Raw genomic sequence first — 16,924 nt, 5'->3', positions numbered from 1 at the left:
AGACAAGTGTTTAATTGTGTTGGGAATAGTTATAGAGCCTTGAGTGAAATTGCATCTGATAAAAATGCACAGAGTGCTTATGCTGACTTTTAAATATTAAAACTTCACTGAGTGGCTGGAAAATCAACATCTATTTTTTGAACCCTTTGCTTTGAATAGTGTGGAAAGTGCCTGTCGCACATGTTGAGGACAGTGGGTATTCTGGAACAGTGTGGAATAAAGTCATTTGAAAATCCCATCAGGCGCGTGGCACTTTTAGACACTGAACAAAGCCAGTCTGTCACACTGTGGGAAGCTTTAGGGGGGTTAGAACAGAACCGCAGAAAAAGAACCAGAGGATATGAAGTCGACTGTTATGCCTCACACTAGGTGACTGACCAGTGTTAGTGCTATTTCCTTTAGATTAAATGTTGGACTGATATGCATGTCAGCCCATGACCCCCCCCTCCCACACACACACACACACACACACGCACACACACACACACACACACACACATACATGCGCACATGCACACACACACACACACATATACACACACACATACACACACACACACACACACACATACATAGACATACATACATACACACACACACACACACACATACATGCGCACATGCACGCACACACACAGACACATCTAGAGCTTAGGGCATAAGTCCTACCCACAGTGCTTTCCTCAGCTTTCTGTTCGACAAGAACCCACATGCATCAGTCACTGTCCCGCCGATAAGGCAATGGTTTACATCTGTCAGGCGCTGTGAATATGTATGGCACCGGTGGTGACAAATGTTCTCGAGGAAGTGGCTGGAATTATGAGAGAATGATAAACAGGTTTGTTTGTGTATATGTGACTGGGACTGAGAGAAAGTGTTTTATTTCTCTGATTAAATGAATATGGTTTACTAAGAAATTGAATCGGGTTTGCTTTGGCATGCAAGAGCAGGCAGTGTTTCAGACGGAATTGAAAAATAGCTCCTTTGAACAAGATGTAAATCAATCAGTGGCATGATGGAAATTGCCATGCCAAGCTGAAGGGTGCTTGTGATGACGGTCCACCCCAGCCTTTGCATTCTAAGAATGATCCTATATCTATGTATTTAAAGAGCCAGTGCCAAGTGCATTGCACACATTTCTGAATATTACCATATCGTGATAGTAACAGTTTTCTGATTAATTGCATCTATCAGACTATGCTCATTATCGTCAACAGTAATACATGTAGTTAAATGGGTGACACACTAAATCCCTAAATAAGTTTTCGTACTCGGTTGTAGTCCTTTGGACAGAATGGAATATGTATGAGTATAAGTATAAGTATGTATACTCTTTTGATCCCGTGAGGGAAATTTGGTCTCTGCATTTATCCCAATCCGTGAATTAGTTAAACACACTCAGCACACAGTGAACACACAGTGAGGTGAAGCACACACTAATCCCAGCACAATGAGCTGCCTGCAACAACAGCGGCGCTCGGGGAGCAGTGAGGTTAGGTACCTTGCTCAAGGGCACTTCAGCCGTGCCTACTGGTTGGGGTTCGAACCGGCAACCCTCCAGTAACAAGTCCGAAGTGCCAACCAGTAGGTTCGCCAACCAGTTCGGCTGCCCCGAAGAAAGGGAGAATCATTCTGGTGACAACAAAAATAAAGCTATTTCATTACCAAGATTATTTGGATTGGTCATTAGAGGTGCTTTTAACCCCATGGAAAGTGAGAGACAGTGAGATCATTCCATACCACAGGAAAAAAGTGTAAGACGGCATCACCAAGCTAGTAGATCTTATAAGATCTCTCTGAACAGTATGCTGATGAACTGCACACACACACACACACACACACACACACACACACACACACACACACATACACACACAAATACACATATGCATAGATTTTCACCCATGGCTCATAATCTCCTCATTAATTAAATCCTATTATGAAATTCACAACTGTGATTAATTGCCCCAATCCATCACTCTCAGAAATGGAAACCCGAAGAAAAAATAAATAAAATTAAACAATCCTGAGGAGGGGCATTGAAGTGTGGGAAATGCAGGCAGTGAGCCATGCTGAAGTCTCCCTGTCTGTCTACTAAAGCAAAGGGCAGAACAGCTGATGGCAGGAGATCTTTTGTGCAAGTGTATTTACCTCATACCATCTCGGTGGCATTGCTGAAACGATCCTCCAACCCCATCTCTCTCTCCTAGTTGGGCTGATGAATTCCAAGCTATGGAGACAATGTGTACTCAGTGCATGGCAGGGTGGTATAAGAGCCGTACAATGACTTTTCTCTCCATCTGGGCTGAGACCCGGCGGTGGCAGCTGGAACAGACTCAGTGTGTCGGCTCAGTACTGCTGTACCCCCCCCCCCCCCCCCCCCGACACCTCAAACAAATCAGGAGGAGAAGGCTGAGCTCTCTGCTCCCATCTGTGTGCAGAGGTGCAGGGATCGCTCGCTCCATCTCCTTTTGTTCCCCCACTAGACCACCACCCCAAAAACACTATACAGAATACAGAAACCCTATGGAGAGAGAGAGAGAGAGAGAAAGGGGGAGGGAGGGAGGGAGAGAGGGATGGCAGAGAAACTGAGGAAGCAACATATTTCATGTCCGTTCAAAAAAAACCTTTCCCTCTAGATTTTTTAAGATTTTGTAACTTTATTTATTCTGCCATCTGTTTGCCTAGGCCGGGAGGTGTATTGGAACATGTGACTGCTGGATGATAAAAACTGGCCCCTCGTGAGACCACCTCCTATGATTCTTTTGTAATCTCTAAGCACAGCCCTCCAGGGTGCAATAACTGTGTATTGCTAAGCTTGCTTTTATAATATCCCTTTCCTTCAACGCATGCTAACCATTATTGTGAAAGAAGCACCTGGCAACATTGGCCACACCTGACCTATATGCTGTTTTCTTTTGTTCTCTCCTGTTTCATGTGCTTTATGTAAGGGCTTGTAAGCTCTCTCCTATCGCATGTAATCTAATGTGGGGGGGAGTTCTTTGAGCAAGCTCTCATTTGTCTTAATAGCACCCCTGCCCCAAAGCTGCTGTTCCTCCCACCTTCTGTGAAATAATCCGAGGGAAATAAATAGGAAACAAAATAAAGGTTTGGGTTTTGCTTTTGAGCGGTACGTACCGCACAAGTGTTATGAGTTTTTGAGTCATGATGCTGTAGGGAAGGCGCCGATATTAAGCCCAGAAAATGATCGGCGCACTCCTCAGAGGTGCAACACAAAATGGCTTCCACACCTGCGGCAGCTCCGTCAGCAGATGTGCCTCTCAAAACGGGTTCTGCTCTCTGCTAGCATGTGTGGGTGTTAGCATCACAGCATTCACCACCCCTGTGTCACTCAAACAGCTAACATCTGAACAGCAAAATGGCTGGCAAAATTCACACCTGCTCCACCCTCTGTGTTACTCCAGGCTAGGTTTGACACACATCCCACTATGCAAGTCACAGGATGCCCTAATCAGCATGCACCATAGCTCAGTGTAAACAATCATTCACTGTCAGTGTGTTTGGTCAAAATACCTGTGGCACTTTCCTGTCACGGATCAGTCTGCTCTGACTGGCGTGCCAGCTGGGAGATGATGCCCCCCTCCCCATGTTGCCACCGTGACTGGAAACATCCATAACTCGTCTTGAGGGCTCCCACTGGAGGCCCTGAAACGCTGCTCTCACTGGGCAGGGCTGACTGGCGCTGCCATGGGCAGTTGTGACACAGGTCCAACGGACCGTGAGCGGGGGCATGGGCCGCACTGGGGGGAGGCTGGGCCTCCGGAGCAACACCAGTGGGTGGAGCAGATGGCACATGTCCGGGGATAAAGGGGCATGAGGTGCTTGACAGGCGGAAATGGCTGTGCTTAATTACTTGTCAAGTCGGCAGATTGGGCGTTGGCCAAGGGGAATGGGGAAGGCTGAGGTTGGGGTTGTGGTGGTGGGTGGGGGGGTGCTGCGTCTGTCCCAGCTGCCTTGAGATTCTGTGTGATTCCCTCGCTCCTATGCTTAGTCAGAGCCGGCGTTAGCCTCGAAAAATCGCCTGTCTTTCACTCCCCTGGACATGCTGTGCCGGCTCCTCTGTGACTGGCATGTTCGGTGCCGCGCGGTGACACCTGCAGTACGGGGCCTGTCTCGCCGAGCTGGCTGAGTCGCTAACATCCCTTCTCTCTTGTGCTTTTTGCAGTGTGCACTGGGACGGAAAACAAGCTGAGCACCCTGTCAGACCTGGAGCAGCAGTACCGCACCCTGCGCAAGTACTACGAGAACTGCGAAGTCGTCATGGGCAACTTGGAGATCACCAGCATCGACCGCAGCCGAGATCTCTCCTTCCTTAGGGTAGGCATACTCGCAGCACAAATCAGCTGATACCACTGCTTGCTGTTGCCAGAGTGGGTCATGCACAGTGATTAACAGGTCTAGGCAGGCCACTAAGTGTGGCAGCCATTCATTCCTGCTGACCTCATCAGGAATCATCTTTCTGCTGTAAATGTCATCATGCCTTTTTCAGCGCCCCCCACCCCCCGCTAAAAAAAAAAAAAAGTATGTTACTTCACTTTGTCAATCACCAGGTATTACCGTAAACAGTCTATCAGAGGATTATGCGTTCACATTAAGATTAAGACTACTCACATGGCACCGTTCTCCCATCCTTCACAGTGGCCTGCTGGGCTGAGCTGAGTGAAGGATGTGTCTGGGTGAGTCATCCTAGCAGAGAGCCATAGCGGGAACAGGTCCATTAATGCTGCCAGTGAAGGACAAATGGCCACCTTAACCTGGCGCAGGAGACCGCAGCCACAGTGCTTAGCGCTGCTTTTGTAAGATAAGCAGTCTTAAAAAAATTACACCATAGAGAAACTGAGGGATGGACCAGCAAAGCACTGGGCAGAGATGTAGACAGAGATGGTGGGATGATGGCTGTTGTCAGATACTTACTGACAGGGGTGCCATCACTTGTGTGAAAGTAGTATTGCCAAATTTCTTGCCAAGCCCAGTGTGTTGTTGTATTTATATCGGAGACAATTCATTCGTGACCCACCTACTTATTTTCTTTCTGGTTGTATTTATGTAGCACTACAATCTTATATAGCCTACCATATAGTAGCTTAGGCCTACTCATTATAAAGTAATCAAAATCAAGCAATCCACATTCCAATCACACAGGCCACAAGTCACATTATGCTGTTACTGACTGCTGACAAGTGCTCTGTAAGCAGTGTTGTAGAAGTTCATACTTCACAAGAGCTAGAGGGACGTTGGCTTATTTTGGAGGAGGTAACTTTAGTGTGGATCATAAAAGGGGGGTTAGGAGGGTCCGGGGGAGAGAGAATCCCCGGGAGTATTGAGAATTTAAAAATTCTGCTTGTTAAATATACCATTTTAACGCAGTTTGGGAGGGACAGAAATACCAGAGCAAGCAGTGCCTGTCTTGGTTGCTTCTTTTTGACTCCGGTAATGTGAACATTGGCTACCTGCATAATTTCACGTCTACAATGGAGATGTTAGGAAAACTAGGTTTCGATTAACGGAAATGCAGATCATCTCCCTAATTTATTTATTTGTGCAACAGGCCACATTCTACGTTCATTTCAGCGAGATGAGTGAAATAAATGTTTTTTTTTTTTAAAGCTGCCATCGCCATAGGCTATTTGCTACGATATTATTCACCTCTGTCAGACCTAGAACAAGTTGCTACAGTATTTCCTTTTTTTCGTGCAGTGGATTAGGCTATCAAATCGCTATGCTCATTTCATAAACAGGTACAGTAATCCACGTCATTCAGGGTTTTAAACCACGTTCTGGCCTACCCACGAGTTCAGTTTCACTTGTGCAGACGCGCACATTGAATGGACACTCCACTAGGCTACCATTTAATTGTATGCCTCTATATTTGATGATACCAAATTAAGAAGTAGGCTGTATCTTGATCGGGGAAACTTTTAATTTCTTTTTCTGTCGGTCTGATAATAGCCTACCATTCAATTGTGCCGCAAATTAACAGACATAAGCACGGCAGGGCACACCCCTAATGATAATGAATGACTGACAGTAGAATGGATCGGGAAAAACACTGTACACCAAGTCATGATGATCAGCTACTGATACTGGCAGTACTGGCGACAGCGGCCATGCTTACTGACCCAGGCTTAGATGACAGGGAGGAGGGCAAAGATAGAATATGAGAGAGGGGGGGGGGTTCTCTCTCAGCATCCTCTCTCCTCTCTCAACCCCCTCAGTGTTTTATGCCCTTGAACACATAACACATCAGAGACAACAGCACTACACACCCACACACCCAGGCCCCACCATGAAGGAGCAGGTCTATCAGCACCAGGGTATATATTACTGTGTTGTCTCTATAGCCAAGTAGAGTGTTTTGTGCTGTGGTGGTGGAGGTGGTTTTTATACTCTACATTGCAGTACTCTCCAAGCTAGGATCTTTTGGAATAGATAATGCACTACTAAGTCTTCTCTTTGGTTTCTTCGTTCTTTAATTTCATAGAGTAGCCATGCTGTACAAGTTTGCATCTTTTTGGTGTTCTGTTCAGCTAGTGTCAGGGTAATGAATCAGTTAGTGAGAAATGTGTTTCAGTGCACAGCATGGATGAATCCTGGCCAAGCCATGCTCTCATATACTGTATGAGGTGCGATCCAACTTTATCATTCCATCCATATGGCCCTCGCAAAGCCTGTAGACCTAGCAACCACACATTAGACATTACGTATCATGGGTTAAGAGGGGATAGGGGAGATCACGACGAGCCCAGGTGGCAGATCAGAGAAAGGTCAAAGGTCTTTTTTTTCCCCTTTTAAAAGATAGAGCTAAGGTGAAAAATGAAGGCAAGTACGTGGGTTGTGTATTTCTGGCGTGTCCGTTGACCTCCCCTGGCCTGCCTGTTAGTGCCGTCATCAGCTTTACACAGGCGACGTCGTCAGCCAGCCCACGACCTCCATTGATTTTTATCCTGTGGGCAAAGTGTCAGCCTCCCACTGGGCCGCTATTTGAGCTGACTCGCTAACTGCTCTGATGGGCTAGGTTCTGGCTGGCGGCTGGATGTGCCTGTGGGCTGTGGCTGAGGAGGCCCAGCTGAGCTTGTGGCTCACAGCTGGAAGTTCAGCAGGGAAATCATTAAGTACATAGGAGAGGAGGAGGGGCAGAAGAACCAGGGTATTGTCAGCATTATGAGGGAAATCCATCAGACTCGGGGGCGAATCTAGAGGTGGACAGGCTCTGCAGTGGTCTGCAGTGTGGTGTTGGGGGAAATCAGCGCATTTGGAAATGTGGAGCATGTAACCTCGGTCAGATCTGCAGTGGAGTTTAGTTGTGCTGCTGTGCTGCTAGCATTTTAATGCCATTCCAGTATGCAAAAAAAACATACATTGATGTGGGTTTACATGGACACATTTAATCTGATTCAAATCAATCAGACTAAAATTACTCATAAACACCTTGATCGGAATAAAACTGCTGAATCAGACTGAAATTGGATCAAAATTCAAAAATGGGGGTGTATTCCTTTTTTGGAATTTAACTTGCCAAAATCAGATTTTGCACATGCTCCTTACTCCTCTTGCAACATGAATATATATTACTTGAAAACAGGTACTCTTATAACAACTTCACTACCACCATGATTATCTTTGACAGCTCATCCACAGCCTAGCTAATTAGGACACCATTTGCTAAGATCTTAAATATGATTGCTGTTGTGTCATGACTGCCCTGAACCAATTTTTTTTTGTCTGATTTTAAAATCCTGCGCCAAACAGATTGAATATGCTCATGTCATGTAGTCTGGCTTTCACCAGACCAAGCTCAATCTTTTAAGATTGAACATTGGTCTGGGGAGTCCGCTATGTATTTTCTACTACACAAGAGGCGTGATCAACGGGCATAGTTCAAATGACTCTGTACGCAATTGGATAGTCATTCACCAATCTGACCAACGTGTGACATTTACAGAGCGACGCAAAAACTCCAGGCTCTCCTGCTATCATCATCGTTTTAAACCTGCGCGCCAGGTGGATAAGCCAGTTTGTGATTTGTCCCGGCAAAATTGTAACGGAACCAGCAGAAAAAGTTTGACAGTTCCATCTAAAGCATGCATTACTCAAAACTGAACAAGAGGGACATTTAGCTAAGCTTTCATTCTCTATGCACATTAAACACTAATGAAAACATCTGTTTACCCCCTGCAACGAGACAACAAAACGCCATTGTGTAAAACATGGAGGAGGTGGGGAGAGTGCAGAATTCTCATTGACCCCCCACAGAGGTAATTGGCCACAGAGACTACATGTGAGAAGAAAGAGATGATGCTAGACGGAGTTTGAATATCACTCAGCTTCAAAAAAGAAGCCGCAGGCCTTGCTGCCCTGTCTTAAGACATCCCAGGCCTCTCTCTCTATGTGTGGGAATGCTTCAGAGGATGAAGATTCAACAACACAGCGTGGTACACAAGCCACTCAAAATGGCGTCCTGCCACACGAGAGCGAGGGAGCCGTTCCTTTCTTTCAGGTTTCGCCGGGTTCTCTCCATTAACCCGGGCTAATTGAACATGCTAATTAAGAACACAGGGAGCCAAACAGCAGGAGGGGGAGAGGGCAGGCAGAGGTGTATTTTTGGTGGAGATTATTATTATTTTAAAACACATTAATAACACTGTTCCCTCGGGCCCCTGGTGTCGTCGGAAAACTTCACCTTGACTAGAGGGAGGGAAGGCAAGGGGAGGAGGGAGAGAGAAAGAATGTCTCCACAGAAGCCTTCCGGCTGTCTCCAGGGTGATGGAGACTGACGCCTTCTTTTTAAAGATAGCCAGAGATTGATGGCTGACACCCAGAGCAGCTTTTGAGGAGTAAATAGAGTCCATCTTGTGAACTGCCTCAGCATCTGATGAATTAAAGGCACCCTGTGATTAATAACAGTAATTCTGATCCATGAGCGCTTTTATTTATGGCCCGCAGGTTGATGTTGGATTCTGTGTGCATCAGAAATGCTTGCGAGTTTTCTTTGCAAGTGTTCTATTTTCGGGAGACCTAGAGATCAAATTATACATGGTAACTCTTTAAGGGGTTATCTATTATTCATAGATAAACAGAAAGCAAATATAACAGTGAACAGAATCTACACTGGCATGAGCAACCCTGTGAAATCTCAACATCAAAGGATCCTGCTTTTATTCTGTCCCTTTCTTGTGTCTATAAAGAATTTAGAAAGAAAGGCTCAATGAGCAAGGGAAGAAAGAGGAAAAAGGCAAGAGAGAAAATCAAGAGGGAGAGAAAGAAAGCGAGAGAGACTCTTGACCCCGGCCCTATGATGTTCAAATGACTTGTGTGTGTAGTGTAGTGTAAGTGACTCTTGCAGACTTGAGCCCAGCCACAGAGCAGGAAGCCTATCTGTCCCCCGTCTCTCCTTCATCACGACGCCTCCAGCTTTGGACCTCCAGCTTTTTAATGGGCAGATAGGCTGTTAATTACCCCGCTATCATTTGCAGGCGGAAATTGTAAATATTTCCATTAGGCCTCACATCATTAGCTTGACGATTAGATATTGGGAAGAGCCTGGAGAAGAGTGCTGATAAGAAATATTAGGAGATATCTTGTTGCCATGGTACCCATGATGGTCTGCAACAGTTACCCTCTCCCTCTCTCTTTCTCCATGGCGTCCGCACCCTCGTTCTCTCCCCGCTCTCTGACTCACCACCCAGTTTCTATTGTGGTACCCCAGATTGAAGTGTTTTCCGACAGCTGTTCCAGGAATAGGGAGGCTGCTCTGTAAATAGGTCTGGTGACTGATCTGAAGTGATCTGTGTAGCCCTGCTGTGTGTCACTGTGGCTCAGAGAGGCCGGATGTCTTTGAGCCCCTGTCACTCTGAGATCCAACAGATGGAAACTTTGGACAAATACCAACAGGATGCTGGGCGTCCATTTAAACAAATGCAAATTCAGTGAGTCAGTTCTTATGACAATGACATCATGCGTCAACATTTATAACTCATAAAGGAAATGTGTAAAAAGAAAAATCCCAGTCATGACAAACCCAGTTTCATGTCAAACATGGAAGAAAATCAGATCAAGCAATGGAGATTGCAATTGGTATTTCTTTATTCTTCTATTAGATGGATGGATCTAAGGGATGTTGGGACCTTTTTTACATCTCTGAGGGAACTACAGGCATAGGCACGGATGGATGTTTTGGATTAGGCCTCCCCCAGCACTGATCGCTCTTGTTTAGTCAGTCAACCATATGACCCTTTATAAATGCCACATGTTAGTTCCACTCTCATTACTATTACATGTGGGTGTGACATTTTGAAGAACATACAGTATATTGACTACCCCCAAGGTCAGAGGCAATACCACTCTCATTTTTCCTGCTGGTAGCAGGAATGCCCCGTGCAGGTGCAGTGGTACTGACCCCTATGGGCCAGAGAGGACGGGGTCAATGAGGAGTTAATGAGCTCCAAAATGGAGGGGGTCCGCAGGGAATTCCCCGGGCTGAGATGGAGCGAGAGGCGGGAGGCTTCCCTGTGCTCCATTAACGACAGCAGTCATGTTCCAGCAAGGCCAGGATGGAGAAGACGATGTGTGTGTGTGTGTGTGTGTGTGTGAGTGTGTGTGTGTGTGTGTGTGCGTGTGTGCGTGTGCGTGTGCGCACGTGTGTGTGTGTGCGTGAGAGAGTGAGTGTGTGTGTGAGTGAGTGAGTGAGTGTGTGTGTGAGTGAGTGTGTGTGAGAGTGTGTGTATGTGTGTGTGTGGTGGGTGATGGAGGAGGTGGAGGGGCTGGAAGATGGAGGAAATTAGGGGGCAGAGGGAAATGGGTGAAAGAAAATAGGGGAAAGATTTCAAACAGCCTATTACCTACACAGCTGCAAGGCTTTTAAAAATGTATAACTCTTCCCGTGTCTCTCTGTCTCTTTCTCTCCATTGGTCTGTCCACCTCTCCCTCTACCCTCTCGCATGCCTTTGGTCATTACGCTGCTTAAAGACATACTGTATATATATATATATATATAGCCAGAGCCCCCTTTTGCATGGCATTAGATCAGAACAGATTAGGGAGCCATCTTTGCAGTGCCCTTCATGATTAATGAAGACTGATTAAGTGTTTGAGTGCCCATGTCTTTGAGGCCTGGCTAGATTGGATTGACAATTGCAATTAGCACACTCTCAAGTTCATTTCCATCACTTTAATTTGACATGAGGGTAGACATAAATGGTCTATGTGAGAGAGGGAAAAGGTAGAGAAAGAGAGAGAGAGAGGGAGGGGGTCCTATATTTTGATACATCCTCCTTTCTGTTTAACCTTTGCATGACTTTCCTGAGTGGAGACTAGCTATTCTCAGGTTCATGCATTACCTAATGCCTTTGCCACTGCTCTTGAAAAACTGTAATTCTAAGCGGTGCAGTGAGGACCTCTGTCAGTGTACACACTTTCCTGTGGACCTTGGCTCACCTCCGTGGTAGCCTGATAGCACTGTGCTTGATGACATCCCATTTTGCCACTGTCACTCTCTGTGTCTCAGTCATGCAGACACACACACACACGAGCAGCACGCACCATTTTTATTTGGGCTCTTGGGTTTAGATGTGAAATGTGCGGCGGCTTGTTACTCGCCTCTGGCGAACGTAAACATGGAGTCGCCGAGGCGGCCGCGGTGAAGCGCCAGCACAGTTAAGAGCTGTCTCTGCCACCGGAAGATTAATGGTGCCAGCCCCCCTTTGCAGGAAAAACATCGCTGCAGGAGAGCGAGTGAGGACTGCTGCTTGCTAGATGGATGGATGGAGGGTAATGGGAAGGGATTGGAAGAAGAGATAAGAAGAGAAGAGAGGAGAAGAGAGGAAAAGAGAGGAGAAGAGGGCTAGTGAACAAGCTGTTTCCCCTCAGAAAACTGCATGCGTGCTATGGCAGTGGTCACTTAATGTATCACACAGGGGACTGGTCTCAGAGAGAGAATATACACTGTGTGTGTGTGTGTGTGTGTGTGTGTGTGTATGTGTGTGTGTGTGTGGGTGTGTGTGTGTGTGTGTCTGAGTGATGTGTGATTACTAAAGTGTAAATTGTTATGTTGTACAACAGGGTGCATTTCTTCAAACATGTACCAGTATCTGCATGTGTGACTGTTTGCTTGCACGTGTGTGTGTGTGTGTGTGTGTGTGTGTGTGTGTGTGTGTGTGTCAGGGGGGTGTTAATGCACAGTGTGAGTTGTGTGTTATCAATCCATGAGCCAGATAGAGCGTGTTAACCCTGTTAAAGCCTGACTGACAGTTAACACCCCCCAGGTCCCCAGCCTGGTGTTGCGCTAGGCCATCTATTTTCCTGTCAGTCAGGGCCATAGGATGGACAGAGCGGTGAAGTGAGAGTGTGCCTTTCCACACACTCTTCCTCTCTGCCTTCACATGCGTCCCACCCTCATTCACGCTCCGGTGTGTCTGGGCAGTGATTGGTTGGGTCAGAAACTATAGACACAGGCTGTGTATGTAAATGTTTATTCTAACTAAGTTGGCAACCTCTCGGACAGGCCTGAAGTAAAGCGGGACGGCTCTGGGCATGTCACTGTGTGCGTGGCTGCCTGGCATGGCGTTTTGTCAATAGCCCCCGCGGAACGCGGCTCGTGCTGTGTGTTAGAAAGATGCATGGCTAGAAGTCAGCACTCAGACAGGACAAGATGTCCACACCCTGCGCCGCCTAATGATGTTCCCCAGCCATGATTGACATCTTCATTAAAGTCCGATCCATCATGCCGCTGGCGCTCGGTAGAACCCTCTGTGTAGTCAGCTAGAATGCCTCCGTGTCTTAGCAACGGGGCTGCCAGGAACTGTGTTTGGGAACAAAGCTGGAAAGTTCTGTAACAATTCTGAAACAATTATCTGCCCTGCACTCAATTTGCAGGTCGTAACTCTTGGTATCTTATTGGCAGGCAGAGGTAACATTAAACATAATTGACTACTAGTGTTTAACCATATGAGCAGAAGAATTGTGATGGTAATGTTGACATAAATGAGGTCTGGTATGATGAGGTGGGTGATGGTGGATGAGTGGGATGGGAATGGCACAGGCTCTGTTCAGAGGTTCACAGAGTTTGCCATCAATGCTCTAAGAGCCCTGGTAGCTACTAGCAGTAATGGCCAGCTCTGGGCATCCATCTGGCCTTGTTTGCCATTACTGCCAGATATGGATATGAACTCACTAACTGCATTTATTTGCCCCTCTCTTGGCTTCATTTAACATTGGAAGAACAGAAAAAAGCCAAACAAAATCGTATTAAGCGTGTCCCAGACACCTGAGTTGTTATGAAGTTAGCTGTGTCTGCAGAAAATATGGAGAGGGAAAAAAAGCAGCAAAAAGTGTGCCGCCAGTCCTAGTGGGCGTGTGGAAGTGCTGGCTCCTAATTAGTGTTTCATGACAAGCAGAGTCCAGTGAAGGTGACTGTGAAGGGTACAGGGAAGGTAACCAGCCTGGCTCCCCTTGTTAATCTCCACTCACTAACTTAATCAGCTCACGCCACAGAAGCAGCCGACAAGCACGCGCCTCATTCATTCCGTCGGAGCAGTCACCTGAATACATGCGTACATGCTTTCCCGAACACAAGAAAGAGAGAGAAAGAGAGAGCCGAGGAGATAAAAAGGAGGGAATAGCATTAGCGCTTATCGCTGGCGAACACTGGCCGGCGCATAAAGGGCAGAGGGAGGATGGGCAGTGCGGGGCACACAATAGGGGCTGGCTTGCTCTGCACTTAGCCAGGCCTCTTCAGAGCTCTATCTCGCTCACCCCGCGTGGTCAGAGAAGTGAATGGGGGAGCCCTTGAGGAGAAGGGGGGGGGGGGGGGGGGGAGTTCCACTGTTTCTCTTGCTCGCTCGCTCGCTCCAGATCAAATCTGTTCACACAAAAAGACTCCGCACTCGGGGCCTCTTGCCAGCCATTCGTGTTCAATCCGCCTCGGCAACAATGCCTCAAGGCCTCAGGCTAGCTCTTTATTGGCCCACGTTTGGTGATAAGGCTGTTTTATGAAATGAGAGGATATTTTATCTTCTACATGCTTTCTCTCTCCCTCTTTTTCTCTCTCTCTCTCTCTCAACCTTTCTCGCTCCCTCAAGCTTTCTCTCCGTCTGTGTCTCGTACTTTACTGAGAGTGATCGTTTCAGACAGTCTATGCGTCGCTCGTTCTTCGCTGTGCTTTTTTTTTGCTTGCTGTGGATGGAGGATGAATGTGGAGGTCTCACTCGTGTGGTTGGATCATTGCTCTTCTGCCTCTGTGTCTGTGTGACACTGTCTGCTTAACTGTGTTTCATCCATCTATCCATCACCACTGTAATAAAAGCAGGAAGTGGGTCAAGACCTGCTACTCATCAGCAGACCAACTTTTTATGTTTCTCTCCCTGCCACCTTTAAACCTCCCTTTCTTTCTCTCCCTCCCTCCCCACCTCTCTCTCTCCCCCCCCCCGCTCTCTCTCTCTTTCTCTGGGTCTCTCTCACTTCACACACACACACACACACACACATACTTGCTCACTCTCCAGGGCAAGACAGAGTTATCCATCCGCATGTAGTTAATGTGAGAATAATGAGGACATGCTCAGTGATCACAGCTCTATAGAGGGCCTAAGGGAAAGTTCTTCTGTTCAGATAGATGTGTCATATATCACTTGCATTGTATCAGAACTGAGTACTTATATAGCATGCTCTTATTAAAGACTAAAATCTTTACAACTTTGTTGGTGTGACCGTCTTTTATACCTAATGACACACATGAGAACTAGACCCAAAGGGCAGAACAGAAAAGAAGGTTGAGCTCGAAAGTAGAAATTAAGGAAACGTGTGACCTTACATACAGTACATTAGGCAAATGAACTCTATGTGACAGCTACACTTGTCTGCCTTTGAAGATGCCCAGAGAGTGTCATTGTTCATTCTTAGCCAGTCTGGCCCATAGTGGGTGCTTTACATCTCTCCTGACCTGTCGGTGTCATTACATTTAGATACAATAGATGTCACAAATGGTTTTATGATCAGTTATTCTGGGTTACCGCTTTTTAATATGAAAGATGCCCTTTCTGGGTGGCAGACATCACACCGAAGGCCGTGAGTGTGCTGATAAAAAAGCAGTCTGGGAGTGGAAGAATGCCTGGAGGACAGTGTTATGAGGAAGGACGGAGTGGGTAAACAGTAGAAATGAAGAATGATAATGGCCACGCACAGGCCAGGCAGCTGGGCCACGAGCTGACGGCTAATGGGGTGCTTGGTGGCATGTTCAAACCATTTCTGTGGGGCGTTCCTACGGGTAAAGTGGTGTGTGTGTGAGATGGACATAAACTGTGTCTGGGAAAGAGATAGTGATTTTATATTTCCGAATGTTTTTATTTTTTATGTGTTTGTGTGATGTGGAGAGGGACAGACAATGTGAGAGTGTGAACATGTGTTCAATTCTAGGCTTGAGTTTATTGTTGTGTTTGTTTTCACACGGACAGAAGGAGACGGCAGACGCCTGCGTTGAGTGGGAATCCATCTTGTTTTGGACTGCACTTGCTAGACCGCGGCCACTGACACTCCTCTGTTTTTATTAGTGTGGGTCCTTGGGAGCATGGGGCTGGTCTTCACGCTGCCTGACCATAACGATGATTGGTGAGACCATGTCCCTCTGACCTTGCATTGTGAAAGAGGTAACAAAGCAGGAAGGAGAGACACAGCATTGTAAATGCTAACTGAGGCTACTGAGAGTGTTCGTAGAGCTCCTCACATTCTTGATGAAAATGAGAGTTCATTCTGATTAGCTTCTTTAAATAACCCATTACATTAATGTTTCATGCTCAAACAGGAATAGTACACATTAGCAAATCTTGTTTGTTTGTTTTTTTAAAACCTACAACATTTCCTAAACACTCCAAAACCACTTTAAGCTTCCCCTCCCTGGTTTCTATTCTCATACACTAACTAGAAGATGTTTGAATAAAAACTCATTAGGATTACATAGCCATTTAGCTAAGTGACATTGAATGTAATTGTACCATCCATCAATTGCTGTGTAATAACACACTCGGAAGAGCTAAATGTTGATTAGCTCTAAGCCAATTTCACTTGTGGCTAAAAAATAATGACTGCAAAATAGCACCACAGGGCAAGGTGATCTTGCCCTCTGAGGAAGCCCGTGAAGAGCGCTGACCCTTGCAGTCCAAATTGACTTAAGGGAAAACAAATTAACAACGCTGTCAAAAAGGCTCATGAGCTGTGCTCTAGTCCACTCAGTATGGTTATCAGTGGTAACCAGACACACTTCCTCCATCCTCTGCAACTGCTGACCCCTCATCCCCTAAACCATCCAACTTTTGCCCACATTTCAGTCCCATGTGAACTCGTGTCCAACCATTCTTGTATTCTTCTCTAATTGGTAACTCCTTAACTCCTTAATAACTTGTTTTCTTTGTCTCGTCTGCATGGGCTCCTCTCTCTTCTGTAGCAGCACTCCTCCTCTCAGTTCCTCTGCGCTTACTTCCTCTCCCGCGCCGTGGCTCCTTTAAGTCCAGCCGCCTGCTTGTAATTATGCTTTTAACCAAGGAGAGGAACAGCTATTAATCAAGCCCACCAAAAAGCATGGGGATTGTCAGGCTCAGCGGGCCAGTATTGCAACGTGTGAGGATTGGATGCTTTAAAGTCTTCTACCCAGAAGCACCTCGGCAAATGGTTGGACAAGACCACACTGCACTGAACCGATCACTAACTTCTACAACTTTCCCACCATTCTGCAGACCTGCGACCACCTTTCCACTGGCCATTCCATTTCCATTTTCGTACAGTAAATCTTTTGTGACTCTATCTTTGTCTCTTGCCCCATCACATCTTGTTCTGTTTTTGTGCTCACGTGACTCTGCAGTCCCCGCACATTTTTAAACACAGTGTGGTAATTAGCATCGTTGGTGTCCTCCTCCTT

At 46.5% G+C, this 16,924-nt stretch overlaps 1 protein-coding gene across 3 annotated transcripts in view; it reads left to right on the top strand.

The window, feature by feature from the left end:
• Positions 1-16,924, top strand: part of erbb4b (erb-b2 receptor tyrosine kinase 4b) — a 226,514-nt gene that overhangs the window by 100,125 nt on the left and 109,465 nt on the right. For all 3 annotated transcript variants that reach the window (XM_076263756.1, XM_076263757.1, XM_076263755.1), the window contains exon 2: positions 4,187-4,338. In XM_076263756.1, coding sequence (XP_076119871.1) covers positions 4,187-4,338 — 152 coding nt within the window. The remainder of the gene's footprint in view (positions 1-4,186; positions 4,339-16,924) is intronic.

The sequence above is a fragment of the Alosa pseudoharengus genome, unplaced genomic scaffold (genome assembly GCF_046254945.1).
Source record: "Alosa pseudoharengus isolate Yale_2024_CS ecotype anadromous, Long Island Sound unplaced genomic scaffold, YU_APseudo_1.1 YU_APseudo_1.1_scf_3, whole genome shotgun sequence".
NCBI lineage: Eukaryota > Metazoa > Chordata > Actinopteri > Clupeiformes > Clupeidae > Alosa > Alosa pseudoharengus.
The sequence above is the reverse complement of the archived record's forward strand: the minus strand, read 5'-3'. Positions and strand labels throughout refer to the sequence as shown.